The 12,703-nt window shown below is 40.3% G+C and overlaps 1 protein-coding gene across 1 annotated transcript in view; it reads right to left on the bottom strand.

Moving 5' to 3' along the window:
* The window catches only part of ATXN10 (ataxin 10), a 75,906-nt gene that overhangs the window by 47,465 nt on the left and 15,738 nt on the right, over positions 1–12,703 (bottom strand). Inside the window, exons 4-6 of the mRNA XM_063308297.1 lie at positions 6,951–7,047; positions 5,422–5,586; positions 3,030–3,110 (exon numbers count right to left, since the gene is read on the bottom strand). Of these exons, the coding sequence (XP_063164367.1) occupies positions 3,030–3,110; positions 5,422–5,586; positions 6,951–7,047 (343 nt within the window). The remainder of the gene's footprint in view (positions 1–3,029; positions 3,111–5,421; positions 5,587–6,950; positions 7,048–12,703) is intronic.

Here is a 12,703-nt window from a genome sequence, read left to right as displayed (position 1 = left end):
ATGGCAAATTGGTTAATTTTCATTTCAGAACCTCAAGTACTTTTATTTCCCAAATACACATTTTAAGAACCAAACATATTTAATTGCTCAAAGAAACCCACCACCAGTAAGGTCAGCTTCAGAGCAGCAGCAGTATCATATTAAGGCAATATCATCTTAAATGCTTAAGCATACACTATGCAGATCAAGGTCAAATTACTACAGAGAGGTTTTTTATCGCATTTCACAAGAGAAGATACGACGCTTTGACAATGGATGGTAAAGTATTTGATGGTCCTTTAGTCTAAAAGGTTACAGAGATTGAAGTGAATTTTCAGAACTAGTTCCACCAACACAAACATCGACGAGGTTGCTAGAAGTCTTTTTTTAAGCATCAGATAGACAAAATCTGTTCCCACACTCAGTGCAGGCATCACTACAATAATTGCATTCAGTTAATATCTAAATCATTGCTCTTGGGCACTAAAACGGATTAGACATTCATTACTGCGATAGAGGAATGGGTTTCTGTTTCCCTGGCAATGGAATAGAAGAGGTACTCTGTGCCACCCTCCATACCAAGTGGCAATAAGCATTTTGGGTTGCCAGATTCCAGAGAACGCTTTTTCACTGAACGTAGGTTAGTTAAATATAGAGTTTATACATTTAAGAATTTGTGGGGTGCTCTGAGGGCTAAAGAGGCACAGGCCGGGCAACACTCAAGAGCGGGTGATTTTTAAGGAAGAGCTTTCAGGCAACAAATACAAATGTTACCCAAACCACCAAAAAGGAATTAGCAGAGTAAGTTGTAAATAATTTTGTAACCTATTTTCATCACACATCTTTAAAACAAAACTCTGCTTACCCGAAAAACGTTTGAAAGATCCAGCTTCCCATCAGAAGCAGCACTGGTATCTACAGGTTCGGTTATGGGCTACAGCAGGGTTCCTCAACCTTGGCAACGCTAAGCGGTGCGGACTTCAACTCCCAGAATTCCCCAGCCAGCTGCTAGGGAATTCTGGGAGTTGAAGTCCGCACCGCTTAGCGTTGCCAAGGTTGAGGAACCCTGGGCTACAGTATTCATCATGAAAGACACAAGCTACCGCTAATTTATAACTGATGAAATTTCTGCGGTGGTTAGAAAGTTCCCAATACTCAGAGAATACTGATTCTTTTTTTAAAAAAATTCAGAATAAATATTTTAACAGAGCAATCCCACCGAGCACAGTAGGGAGATCTGAAATGAACAAACCATTTCATCAAAGGCCCTTCTGGGTTTGTGCTGGCATGAAGAAAGGAAAAGTAGCATTTTCTATCCCTTCTTTTATGTTTCGATTTGTTTGGGGGACTATTTCCCCTTTCGCTGCAAGCAACAGGAGTGCCCCAGCTGCAGCCCCTGCTTCACTGTTGAAAGCACATCAGGGGATGGGATATGCTGCTTCAAAGCTGGCCGCAGTCTGCCCACAGCATTAGTCCCAATTCCTCTTTAAAGAACTTTGACCATGGTTGAATCTTGCATAGGTAAGGAGGTGTCCACACAGGCTAGATAAACCTTGGCATCAGTATAACCCAGCGCTTCTCAGCCTTGGCAGCTTGAAGGTGTGTGGACTTCAACTCCCAGAATTCTGGCTGCCAAGGTTGAGAAACACAGGTATAACCAATCCAAGCTGAAATACTCTGCATGAAGCCAGAGGAGAGGAGACTTATGATACCCACCCACAACCACAGAGCATGCATCGGTGGATTCTCTGGGACGGGGTTTCCACAGAAGGAGTCCTGGCTGGGAAGGCTTTCTGACTGCATACTGGGTGCCTCTGATGAAGATGACCATGAATGGGCAGGGCAATGTGGCGAGGGAAGCTGTTAGGTCGAGTCCCAAGCAGGGCAGGATTTTAAAGATAAGACCCCACACCTGGAGTTGTGCTCAGGTTATCCCCAATGCAGGCAGCATCATATGGTATAGCCGCTTAGACGAGGAACAAAAGTATGTTATAGATCTTCGTACCGTCTTTAAAATTTAATTCTCTGGACTGTTAATACTTTAAAAAGTATTAGACAGTAAGATTCATCACTCAGGATCCCTCTGTTTTTAACCACAGTTAAAGTTGCATCTCACCACCAGCACAAACCAGAAGTGAAAACATCACCTGGGCAGAGTTTGCTTTCCAGTAACCCTGGTCGGAAGCTAGTCACTAATTAAGTCAGGTTAAGGTACTTGTCTTTCATTTTCAGTCTATACATTCCAATGCATGTGATCTCCCAGTAGGTGTTAATCCTAGTTAAAATCTATGCACCGTTATTGAACCAAAGTCATGATTTCCAGTTAATTCCTTCAATGTATGATTATCAAATAATGATGGATAAGGACTAGGATCCATACCATGCTTTGTATTAAAAATGGTTTTTGTTATGCGTGGAGCTGCCAAAAAATAGGTCAGACAAAAAAAATACAGTCATGTTAGCAGAGCATGTACATTACTGATACCCAAAATATCCTGTTAGATATTTCTAACCTTCTTCACTTCGCTAATCATAAAGTGCAGCTTAAACTCTACCACTTCATTTCATATGCTGGCTTATTTTTAAGGAGACGTGACTGATGGGAGAAGTGATTCATCTCGCCCTGCTTTTGGCTGGAGGGTTAAAGATATCTGAAATTATTTGGCAGATATTTGCTTTGTTGTGTTTTGTTTTTTCGCTCTAGCTACGAAATGAGGGGTTATGTTCAGCCATTCAATACAACAGGATACGATGCTCTTATGAAATCAGGGCACAAGCATGAAATCTTGTCTTCATTTTCTCCCAGCCCGTGCATTTCTTTAGAAAGCGAGGGCGCCAACCTGGATTCTGCAACTCCTATCTAAATCCTTGCCAGTTGCGGCTGAACTGTAATGTTAACCAACCAATTTAAAACCATTACTGACACAGAAACATGTATTTAGAGATTCTGTGCCAACTATAAAACCACATCGCTTTTTTTCAAATCATGTGAACAGGATACTCTAGATGGTATGCTAACTACTAAAACCCACACTGGTTTTTGGGGTTACCTTTCTTGATTGCTCAGTTTGGCATAGAGGGCTTTGACCAACTCGGGGCACTTCAGAAAATGGTTGGTAACGATCAGGGTCCTGAAATTAGGAAAAACACAAAGTAGGACATATTGTTGATTATAAATGAACAACAAAGTTAGAGATTCTGCACTGTATTAATGTAGTTCACCCTGACAACAACCGAATTACATTTCTTACAGTACCAGCTAAGATATATAGGCAACCAACAAAATTATAAAATAATTGATATTTTCCCTCTATTATGTAAATGTGTCATCGGGAATTATTTTAAAAGTTCAGAGGTAGACATATGTTCACCGATCCTCCATCTCTTTAAAAACAAACACACAACCTAAAAATGAAGTTCATGTTGATTTTTTAATCTAGATTAAGGATGTTCCACATGGCTAGCAAAAGCTAACTTTCCCACATTCTCAACTCCCATCCCTGCAAAAAGATTACTTTGACATCCAAGGAACTGTATCAAATAGGCAGAGGTTCTGGCAGAAGCATCTTCCATAGACTGAAGCCAGATTCTATAATTGCCATTTTATTTATTTTTTCACCAAATTCAAAAGGCAAAAATTACTTAAAAGATATAGATGGGCCTATCTCACCCATCGTTTTATTTAAACATACAACCACCCCAACAATAAATTCTGCTCTATCCAAAGCTAACACACCAAAAGGCAGTAAAGAAAACCTGGGGGGGAAAGGGGGGGGGCGCAGAGAAAGATAGAGGTGTAAATTCCTCCTTCACAGAAAAGGAGAGGACTGTACATCTGTGGCTCACATGTCCTCAGAGACCTTCCACACAAATCCTGTAAGATTTAGTGATTGTACAAAAATTCAGCCATAAATAACATCAGTCATGTAACATCAGTAATTATATGATATAATTACACAATTCACAAGAGGAGGAGGAGGGGGAGGGGGAGGGGGGAGGAGGAACATTGATGCTACTCCCTCAAGAGCCAGAGCCAAATCCAAAGCCTTAGACTGCTGGGTGTAGTAATCTACCTGGGAGTAAAGGTCTACCCAGGAATGCATTATTACTCCCAAGTCATCCAATTTCCGTTATTTAGTTCAGTTCAACACCAGCCTCTACATGAATGCAGCCCAATTATGAAACAATTGATCCTGTTCCTTGATTCCAAGTCTCACTTTCTAGAAACTCTGACCTTTCACTGGACCTAACAGGGTTTTACTATTATTACCGGACAAGACTGTGATCAACTGTAAGTATTTATTCTCTGCCAGCTTCTCACCCCAGGCTGTTTGACTACCTGACTTGCCCAGCTGTGTGAACTATTCTAGTGCCCTCCCTGATCAATTCTGACATGATAGCTAAACTTCTATTCAAGGCAAGATGCTCAGATTCAAAAGCATGGTTATTCCACAACGCATTTAAGCTCTGCCTAAAATCCATGCAGAAAGGAGCTTTACTCTCCTCTTACTTCTTAGTCCCCGCTTTTCCACCCAAAGGGCTGGAGACGACGCTCTCCAAATCTCCGAAATTCTTTTCTTTCCTCAATACCCCTTTTGGGACTTTTTTCTTCTGCTGCGTGGCAGCGCTTGAACCTTCGGTGCCCCGATCAGCCTTTGAAGGCATTCTTCCAAGACAAACGTGGCTTCCTCTTCCTGAGGGTGCCAGGCAGACAGAAGTAATCGAGAGGAAGAGGCTCCAGACATCATTTAAAGCAGCCAGTGACCTTCCCCTTGCCAAGTCTCATTTCTTAAAATAATCTCCTTTGCTTTTTGTATTTTTCACTGCTAGAATTTATTGTTTCGTTTAACTTGGAAGTTACTCTTTATTTTGGTTTATTTAAATAGACTGTTAATTCTCCCTATTTAAAACCATTATAATTCACTGTTGTGCTTTATGTATGCCTGTCAATAAAATTCTTTTAAATGGAAGAGACTGTTGCGTCTGCAGTAAAGAGGTTTAATTCAAAAAGCGGCCTTCAATCCGAATCACACTCCTGAGCCTACCTGGTAGCAAGCGCCTCCATTAGAATCCAGTTTCCTTTCAGATCTGTAAAAGCAGCTTCCAGGAGCCAAAATGCTTCTCACCTTTTCGTCTCTCTCACCATACCTGTTCTTGCAGTTTGCTGGACAGTGCAGGGCTACAGAAGCAACCTGGGAGCAGCACAGCCAGCCGCTGCTAATAAAAAACTAGAAAATGCCAATAGAACGTGCGCTTGGGGTCTTATCTTTGACAAACAGAGGCTTAATAGATGAATGTAATAACCCATCTTACATTCAAGGCCAATATAACATTTTTACAGCATCTATGCTAAAAAGAATTTAAAGGGAGCTGTAACTTATGCCCTGTAGATGGAAGGTCATCCAAAGCTAAGCAGGACCCTTTGTTGAACACAATACGTACATCCATTCCAACTCTGGGGATCTTCTAGAAGCTTGAAGAACACCAAGGGCAATTTTCAAGTTGTTTTGTTCCTGTAGTTGTTTGGTCCGCTCAGGATTAAGGCAAGTGAAAAGAACCATGGAGCAGTAATCAATGATTTTCTCATCCTGATGATTTAAACAATTCCTCAAAAAGAAAAAGAAAAAAAAAAAGAAACGAGAACAGTCATTGATGGCAGCAGTGGCTACACTATAATATCTTCACAATCAAAATAATTAAGAAGGAATTTGACAAACTCAGAGAGAGGCAAATAAAGACAATGAAGATGACTGGAGGCCAGAAACTTTCCAACAAGAAGAAATTGGGGGAGCTGGGAGTATTTAGCAGTGAGAAACAATGGTTGAGGGAATATGCTGATTTATTTATTTACTAGGGTTATATGTTGCTCCAATCCATACCGACTCTTGAGTACTTCACGTACCCTACTTTCATAAATAAGGTTAGCAAGTATGCAAGTATCAATAACAACAGAGTATTATAATACAAAGCACAATTTAACTCCAGAGATCAACAAAATAACTCAGTTTCAACCAACCACCAAATTATTAGAGGGAATAGTTCATAATGTCTCTGCTCCTAAGGCCTGCTGCAAAAACCAGGCTTTAACGGTCTTTTAAAACCCAATAGTATAGAGACCGTAACAGCACAGCGCTCTTCAAATACCTGAGGAGGAGTTATCCAGAGAGAGCAAGTCATGCCCCTCCGATCGGCCCTGAGTGCAGGACATGGAAGAATGCAGTTAAGTTACAGGAAAGCAGAAACCTGCTCAGGGCCAGCTTGGGATAGTGGTTAAAGGCACTGGGTTTAAAACGGGGAGACCATGAGTTCCAGTCCTGCCCTAGGCATGAAGCTAGTTGGGTGACTTTGAGCCAGTCCCTTTCTCTCAGCCCAAGGAAGAAAGGAAGGGCACAGCACTTCTGAAAAGGTTGCCAGGAAAATGGCATGGACTTGTCAAGGCAGGACTTGCCTGGAATCAGTATAGACTCAAAGGCACCCAAAAGACCCCGCCCCTGCTAATCAAGTATACTTGCTCCTTGCTACCACCTTATTCATCTGCAAACCAAGGCTTCCTTTTTTTTTTAATCTACTTTCAGTTGACACTTTGTCCAGTTATTCACTGGAGATAACCAAACATGAATGAATTTTAACTTCTGCATCTACAGGTGATAGAAAGCAGATCTTTCCTAAGAGGTAGAATCTACCTATCTGCGTTTGATTAAATATAAATCTTTAAGCCACAGCGAGAAGCTGGTGGTCCTGCAATCCAATTTAATCCAATTTAAAAACGTGTTTTGATCCTTTAAATTAACATGGAGGAAGAAAGCCACGTAATATAATCCCAATTCCCTTGTTCCCCCAACACTTTTATCTCCAAAGAACTTTAGGGCGAGCAAACAACATCAATGAACCTTAGAATCAAGCATCACTAAAGTACTTTCAAGCAACTCTGCCCTTCGTGAGAGAAAAAGATGACACCTGCAGATGCTTACAAGAAAAGCGAAGGGAAAGCAAGTTTCCAAACTGAAGTCTGGGAATCACGGTTTCCTGTCGCAATATTTCCAAGAAACTGGAGGCTACAACGAATAGCTAGAGGGGGAAAAAGATACATGTCATAAAGCAAAGAAGAAAATTGCTTATATTAAAGAATTCTAAACACATCCCTAAGCTTGTATTAAAATGGGGGTTATGAGGACAGCCTGGCTAGCTTCCTTACCCCGTTTATCAACCACTAGCCTTTCATTTGTCAATCCTAGAAGCAAGTTCATCAGCTATGTAACACACGGAGCCTACTTTTGTACTCCATGAATTATAGGTCTATCCTTTTCAGACTGCCTCTTCTGTTCTTTCTCCGTGCATAGCCTCGTCTTCTTTTTCCCTTAAGAAGAAAGTGGGAGGAGGGAGTCACTAAAAGTAAAAACAGGGATGAAGGACGACCCACTTTAAATCAGAATGCTGTTATGGTGGGTCCTGACATAACAGCTGGAGGCTAATGCTAGAAGGGTCAGCAAAGCCAGTGCCAACCTGTATGTGGCATCACTGTAAGCAGCGTGGAGTTCTCTTGAGAAAATAGCCCTTGTACAGATCTGTGCTTCTACTCATGAGACGGCTGACCCCAAAACACATCCTAAATGGCTCCATTTCAGTGTCAAGGGGATGCAATGCAAAAATCAACACAGCTCCTCTACTTCAAATATTAAACACACATTTGTCTCCCAACACAACAGTGTCTCTACGTGCGTGCATATAGATTTAAGTAATGCTAGATTTATTTATGTTTTATGCTAAGCAGAAGTTATTACTGCAGATTTCCCTTAATAAAGGTATTGTCTTAATTCAAGACTAGGTTGCAGAATGTATGTTTCATTCGCTGCTGCAAAACAGCAGTGAAAGTATCTCCCTTTTTGCTGAAGAGGAAACTTGAAAAAAATATCCCAAGTTCACCCAGGTAAGGAAACATAACAAAGTCTATACGCTGTACAGATTGCCATTTTTTAAAAAGTTTTGCCCCCAAATATTTATACAAAGAATTATTTAAATCCAGCACGTAACGGAATATTGACAGGTATGGTGACTTGAACAAGTGAGCGAAGAGACAATGGAAGGAAAGTACAAATCCAATGCAGGAACAATATTATTACAGGCTGTATGGTGTAAAATAGCAATATTTCAAAAGGAAAATATTGAAGTCACTCACGACCCACTTTATTTTTAGACAGCTTGGCAAACCACTGCAATTTGCAGTCAAGGAACTCAACACCCTCAGATCTCCATACTAGAAAATTGAAGCCAGCATATTCCATCGCCAGCATTTGCTTTCTTTCAAATGCATCCAGTATGCTAGTTTTAGATATTACACACATTATATAAATCTTCCTCTCTGTATGATTTGGGGTTTTTAAAAAATTGATTTTCAGTGAAACATTTCATCCAGTAGCTATGATCCAAAAGCAGAAGGCCAATGGATTTAAAGTTGTAAGAGTAAGAATAATAAAAAAAAAACCTTCTAAAAACCAACCAAGAAAACAAACAAACAAAAAGAATGCCAGTTGGTAGATGTCCACAACATTAAGACAGAGGGCATTTCTGGCAAAATCAATAATTTCTTCCTTGTTTAAAGGCTGGCATTTAAACATACCATTAAATATTAAAATGCAGTTAACCAGATTATTATTAAAACAGAAGAGTTGATTGCCAGGCCCTGGAAACTGTAATGGAGTATTTCTCCAAAAGGTGCTGAGCCAGCTAGCAATCAGAGTTGTTAGGAGGGCCTGGGAATGTTGCTTCTTGAAGCAAACAGAAGGACAATTTAAAATTAGGGCACCAGGGACTCCATACAAAAAATCCTCTCTCTCTACATTTTGTACAAGTTTTTTCTTCAAATGATGCCGCCGCTTAAAAACATCTAAAGTTAGCTCTCAGAGTAACAAAGAATATCTATCTTTATGCATGAAAGAATGAGTCATCAATGTATGCAGTACTGAACGACGCACCAACACTTATGGAAATGATAGAGGCAAGGAATAAAGCAAAACTCTCCATATAGATAATCCAGTTGCTGCTACTTATTAAATAACAGCAATATACAATATAAAATAATTTTGTTTACCTTTTACAATAGAACAAAACAAAAACAAAAAAGAAATGTTGACACCATATGTTGACATTTTAAATCAAGTGCTTTGAAACATGGAGGCTATGGATTATTTGTTTTTTCTAATAGAGATACAAAGTAAGACTTTTAGAAGAAATAATATGGTCATTATTTATTTTTGCCCAGATTTTCCACTCTACAAATTATCAATATTCCCTTTTCCTTCTATATTTTCCAAATATGCCACTTTTCATAAGATTAATGGCTCTTACTGAGTTTACTAAGTTAAAAATCCACAGCACATCATCAGATTTATTTTTATTCCCTCCCTAACCAATATGTTAATGATCTCTTCTCTTCCTCTTTCAAGTTCTACTTGGTAATTTTTGACCATCTACATTTTATTCCCATTAGGACAAATATTACTTGGTTTATCTATCCATCTATCCATCTATCCATCTATCTATCTATCAAATTTGTCACTGCCCATCTCCTCCCACATTTAACTTCTCTGTCAAATATAAAGGAGAGCTGGTTTGGTGCGGTGGTGAAGGCACCAGGCTAGAAACTGGGAGACACTGAGTTCTAGTCCTGTCTTGGGCATGAAGCCAGCTGGGTGACCCTGGGCCAGCCCCTCTCTCTCAGCCCCAGGAAGGAGGCGATGGCAAACCACTTCTGGAAATCTTGTCAAGAAAGCTGCAGGGACTAGTCCAGTCAATCGCCAGGAGTCAAGATCGACTCGAAGGCACACACACAAAGTATTGCTATAAAAGGCTACTCAAATAAATCTGCATTCAGACAAAAGGACAAACCAGAATTCTGGAAAGCCGTTGTACCTTCTCCCATCACTCTCTCTCAGCTCCTTATCCAGCAGAAAGAACTAAGCATGCCAGGAGTTCCCCGGCAAGAAAAGGCTTTTGAGTTATACCTTCCCCAGCTTCTAGCTTGCCATTCCCAAACAAGCCAAACATGGTAAGGATTTGGAGTTAACCCTGGTTACTCCACTGTGGAGTTCCTCAGGTTAAGAGCTCTCTCTCCAAGGTACACAAGCACAAATATATATGCAGTCCAAAACTGAGCAAAATTTCAATATTAAAATAGTTTTTAACTTAACTTTCATTCTGTGAATATTGACTCACCATGAAGACAATTCTACCCATTAGTCCTAATTTTGCTGAACTTAACTATCTCCAAAACACAAGTTATGCTATTTAATTTAAGCCATTCTGGAAATTATTGAAAAAGTGAGAAATGAATTCCTACAAAACAAAAAGATTCCTGAGTGGCTACCTTTCTGGTGCCTTATTTTTACTCCAGTTAAGTAATACAATCCATAAGAGAAAGCTTTTTCCAAGAAAGTCATCTCACTTGGAAGACTGATGTCAAGAACCTACACTCATTACTCACAAGAAGTAGAGATATGCAACTAAGGAAGCACAACCATCACAGCAGGAAGACAGTCACTAACTCTGGCTTACACAACAAGCACAGAAAAACCCAGACTGTACAAGCCGATGGTAGCACAAGCCCCAACTCTGCACTTCAATGGGTAACGGGATGGGGAGTATGGACCCGGTTTACAGGTCAACAAAAAAAGGAGGAAGGAATGAGCAGAGAGTATAATCAGTTGCTTTAACGGGTCTCTTTTTTAAAAGACAAAGTTGGGCGTCATATCTTAACACCTTCTCCAGTTTAAAGGTTTGCAGAACTCAAGGGATATCTTTGAGCAAAGGTGCCTTCAATCTCCTGCTGCCTGTCCTCAAAGAGCGTATCACAGCCCCCTCTAGTGGCCAGAGGTCCCAACTCTCCAACTAGTCCCAATACCATGCAATCCAACTTATTTAAACCATGCAATCCAATTTATTCATTCCCCATGCTGGCTGGGGAATTCTGGGAGTTGAAGGCCACACATCTTCAAGTTGCCAAGGTTGAGAAACCCTGATTTAAACTAATAAACCAGGTACAAATTGGCATATTCCACATTTTAGAAGTAAATGAGTTCTTGTCAGGCAAATGAGTTCAAGCCCACACACAAAGTGGATAGGATTAAAGGGCTCCGTTCCCACTCCTGTATGTCTCTTTTGTACTTTAAATCAGAGGGCCCACTCCCCAATCTGTGTGGGGGTTTGAAAAAACCCAGATTTCTCTAAAAGAATTGCTGCTGTTGTATCCGGGTCTTTTTCTGTTCCTTCTGTCACACACGTTCTCACAATGCTATCCTCTCATTCCAGATACCGATGAAATGTGGAAGTTCATACATCCCATGAAGATTTATAATCAATGTATTACGTGTAAGTATAATGAAACAGCATTATTAACACAACTCATCAGAATGATTTTCTTTCAATATTTTTACCATTTTTTAAAGGAACAGTTGCGTGCGTCCCTCGTTTTTAAATGCAATACAGTGTGATGTAACAGCACGCTGCCTTCAAATAGGTAAAAGGTCCTCTGGGGCAAACGGCGCCATCTGCTGGCAACGCCTCAAAGCAGCTGTCTACTTCTGCGTGTATATAAACAGACCAACAGTTTGATGTTCATGGCAGAACACATGTCAAGAAGGTTGTACTAGCAAAATTCCTCTGTACATTCTTGGCAGAATTTGTAGTGGAGATTTTGCGAGGCATGGGGCTTAATTGCTCTAAATGGAAGATACCTGGCAAAGCACTTGGCAGCCTAGCTATTGAAACATTCATTGGGTGATTTGCCAGCAACAGGAGATGAGCAGTGCAGAAGGATCCTTGATTTCTCTGTTGCTGGTTCTTAAATGTAAGCTACCCAAACAAAAGTCACTTTATGTGCCATTCACCAGGAGAAAACACAGCGCAAGGCATGCTCGGGCCTGATCTTGCATGACAGCCTGGTCTGATCTGCCAGCAAAACTGCCAGAAGCAAACGAGAGTGACACGGACTTTGGTAAGCATAACATAGTTAAGAGTGGCACTCTGGCCCTGCAGTAATGTATTTAATAAAATTAGAATTAATATATTCTGAATCCACTGTCCAACTCTAGATCTATTTCACCTAAAATGCTGGTAGACCAGTTTGCTTCTACACTATCAGAAAGAAACTGTGTGCGTGCATGTTTTTTTTTAAAAAACACCCTAACTGGTAAAACAAGTCCAGAGCCAATTACAGTAAAATGTATGCAGATGCATGTGATCCCTGTCACTTAATTTTCAAGCAGCCGAACATTTTACACAGTTTGAAGGCCTTACTTTCTGCAGTGCAGAACACACCAAAAATGCTGTTTTATTGGTGGAAACATATGAAAACAATTACTTAGGGGTATTCCAAAACTGCTCCCGCGAGTAATTTTTTGTAGCATTTTATTCAAAGGGTATTACAAAATGGTTATGATATGAAATCTTATGCTCCTTGATCAATCACTGAGCACCTGCAAAAAAATTCACATATTAAGACACTGCACATAACTTTTTTTTTCCAACAGCAGGCTCTGGGTTCTGTTACACCAGGATTATGTGAACAGTAGGCAAAATGTTGGTTGACCACATCTGATTTTTCCATCAAAACCTGGTTGAATGCAGTCATGCATCGCTTACCAATTTTAATCTGCAGGGGTGTGCTGAATGTTCTGAGCTCAGGGTATTTGTTCCACATGGTATCAAGTGTTCTGATGGCCCACAATTT

The sequence above is a fragment of the Candoia aspera genome, chromosome 7 (assembly GCF_035149785.1).
Source record: "Candoia aspera isolate rCanAsp1 chromosome 7, rCanAsp1.hap2, whole genome shotgun sequence".
Lineage (NCBI taxonomy): Eukaryota > Metazoa > Chordata > Lepidosauria > Squamata > Boidae > Candoia > Candoia aspera.
The sequence above is the reverse complement of the archived record's forward strand: the minus strand, read 5'-3'. Positions and strand labels throughout refer to the sequence as shown.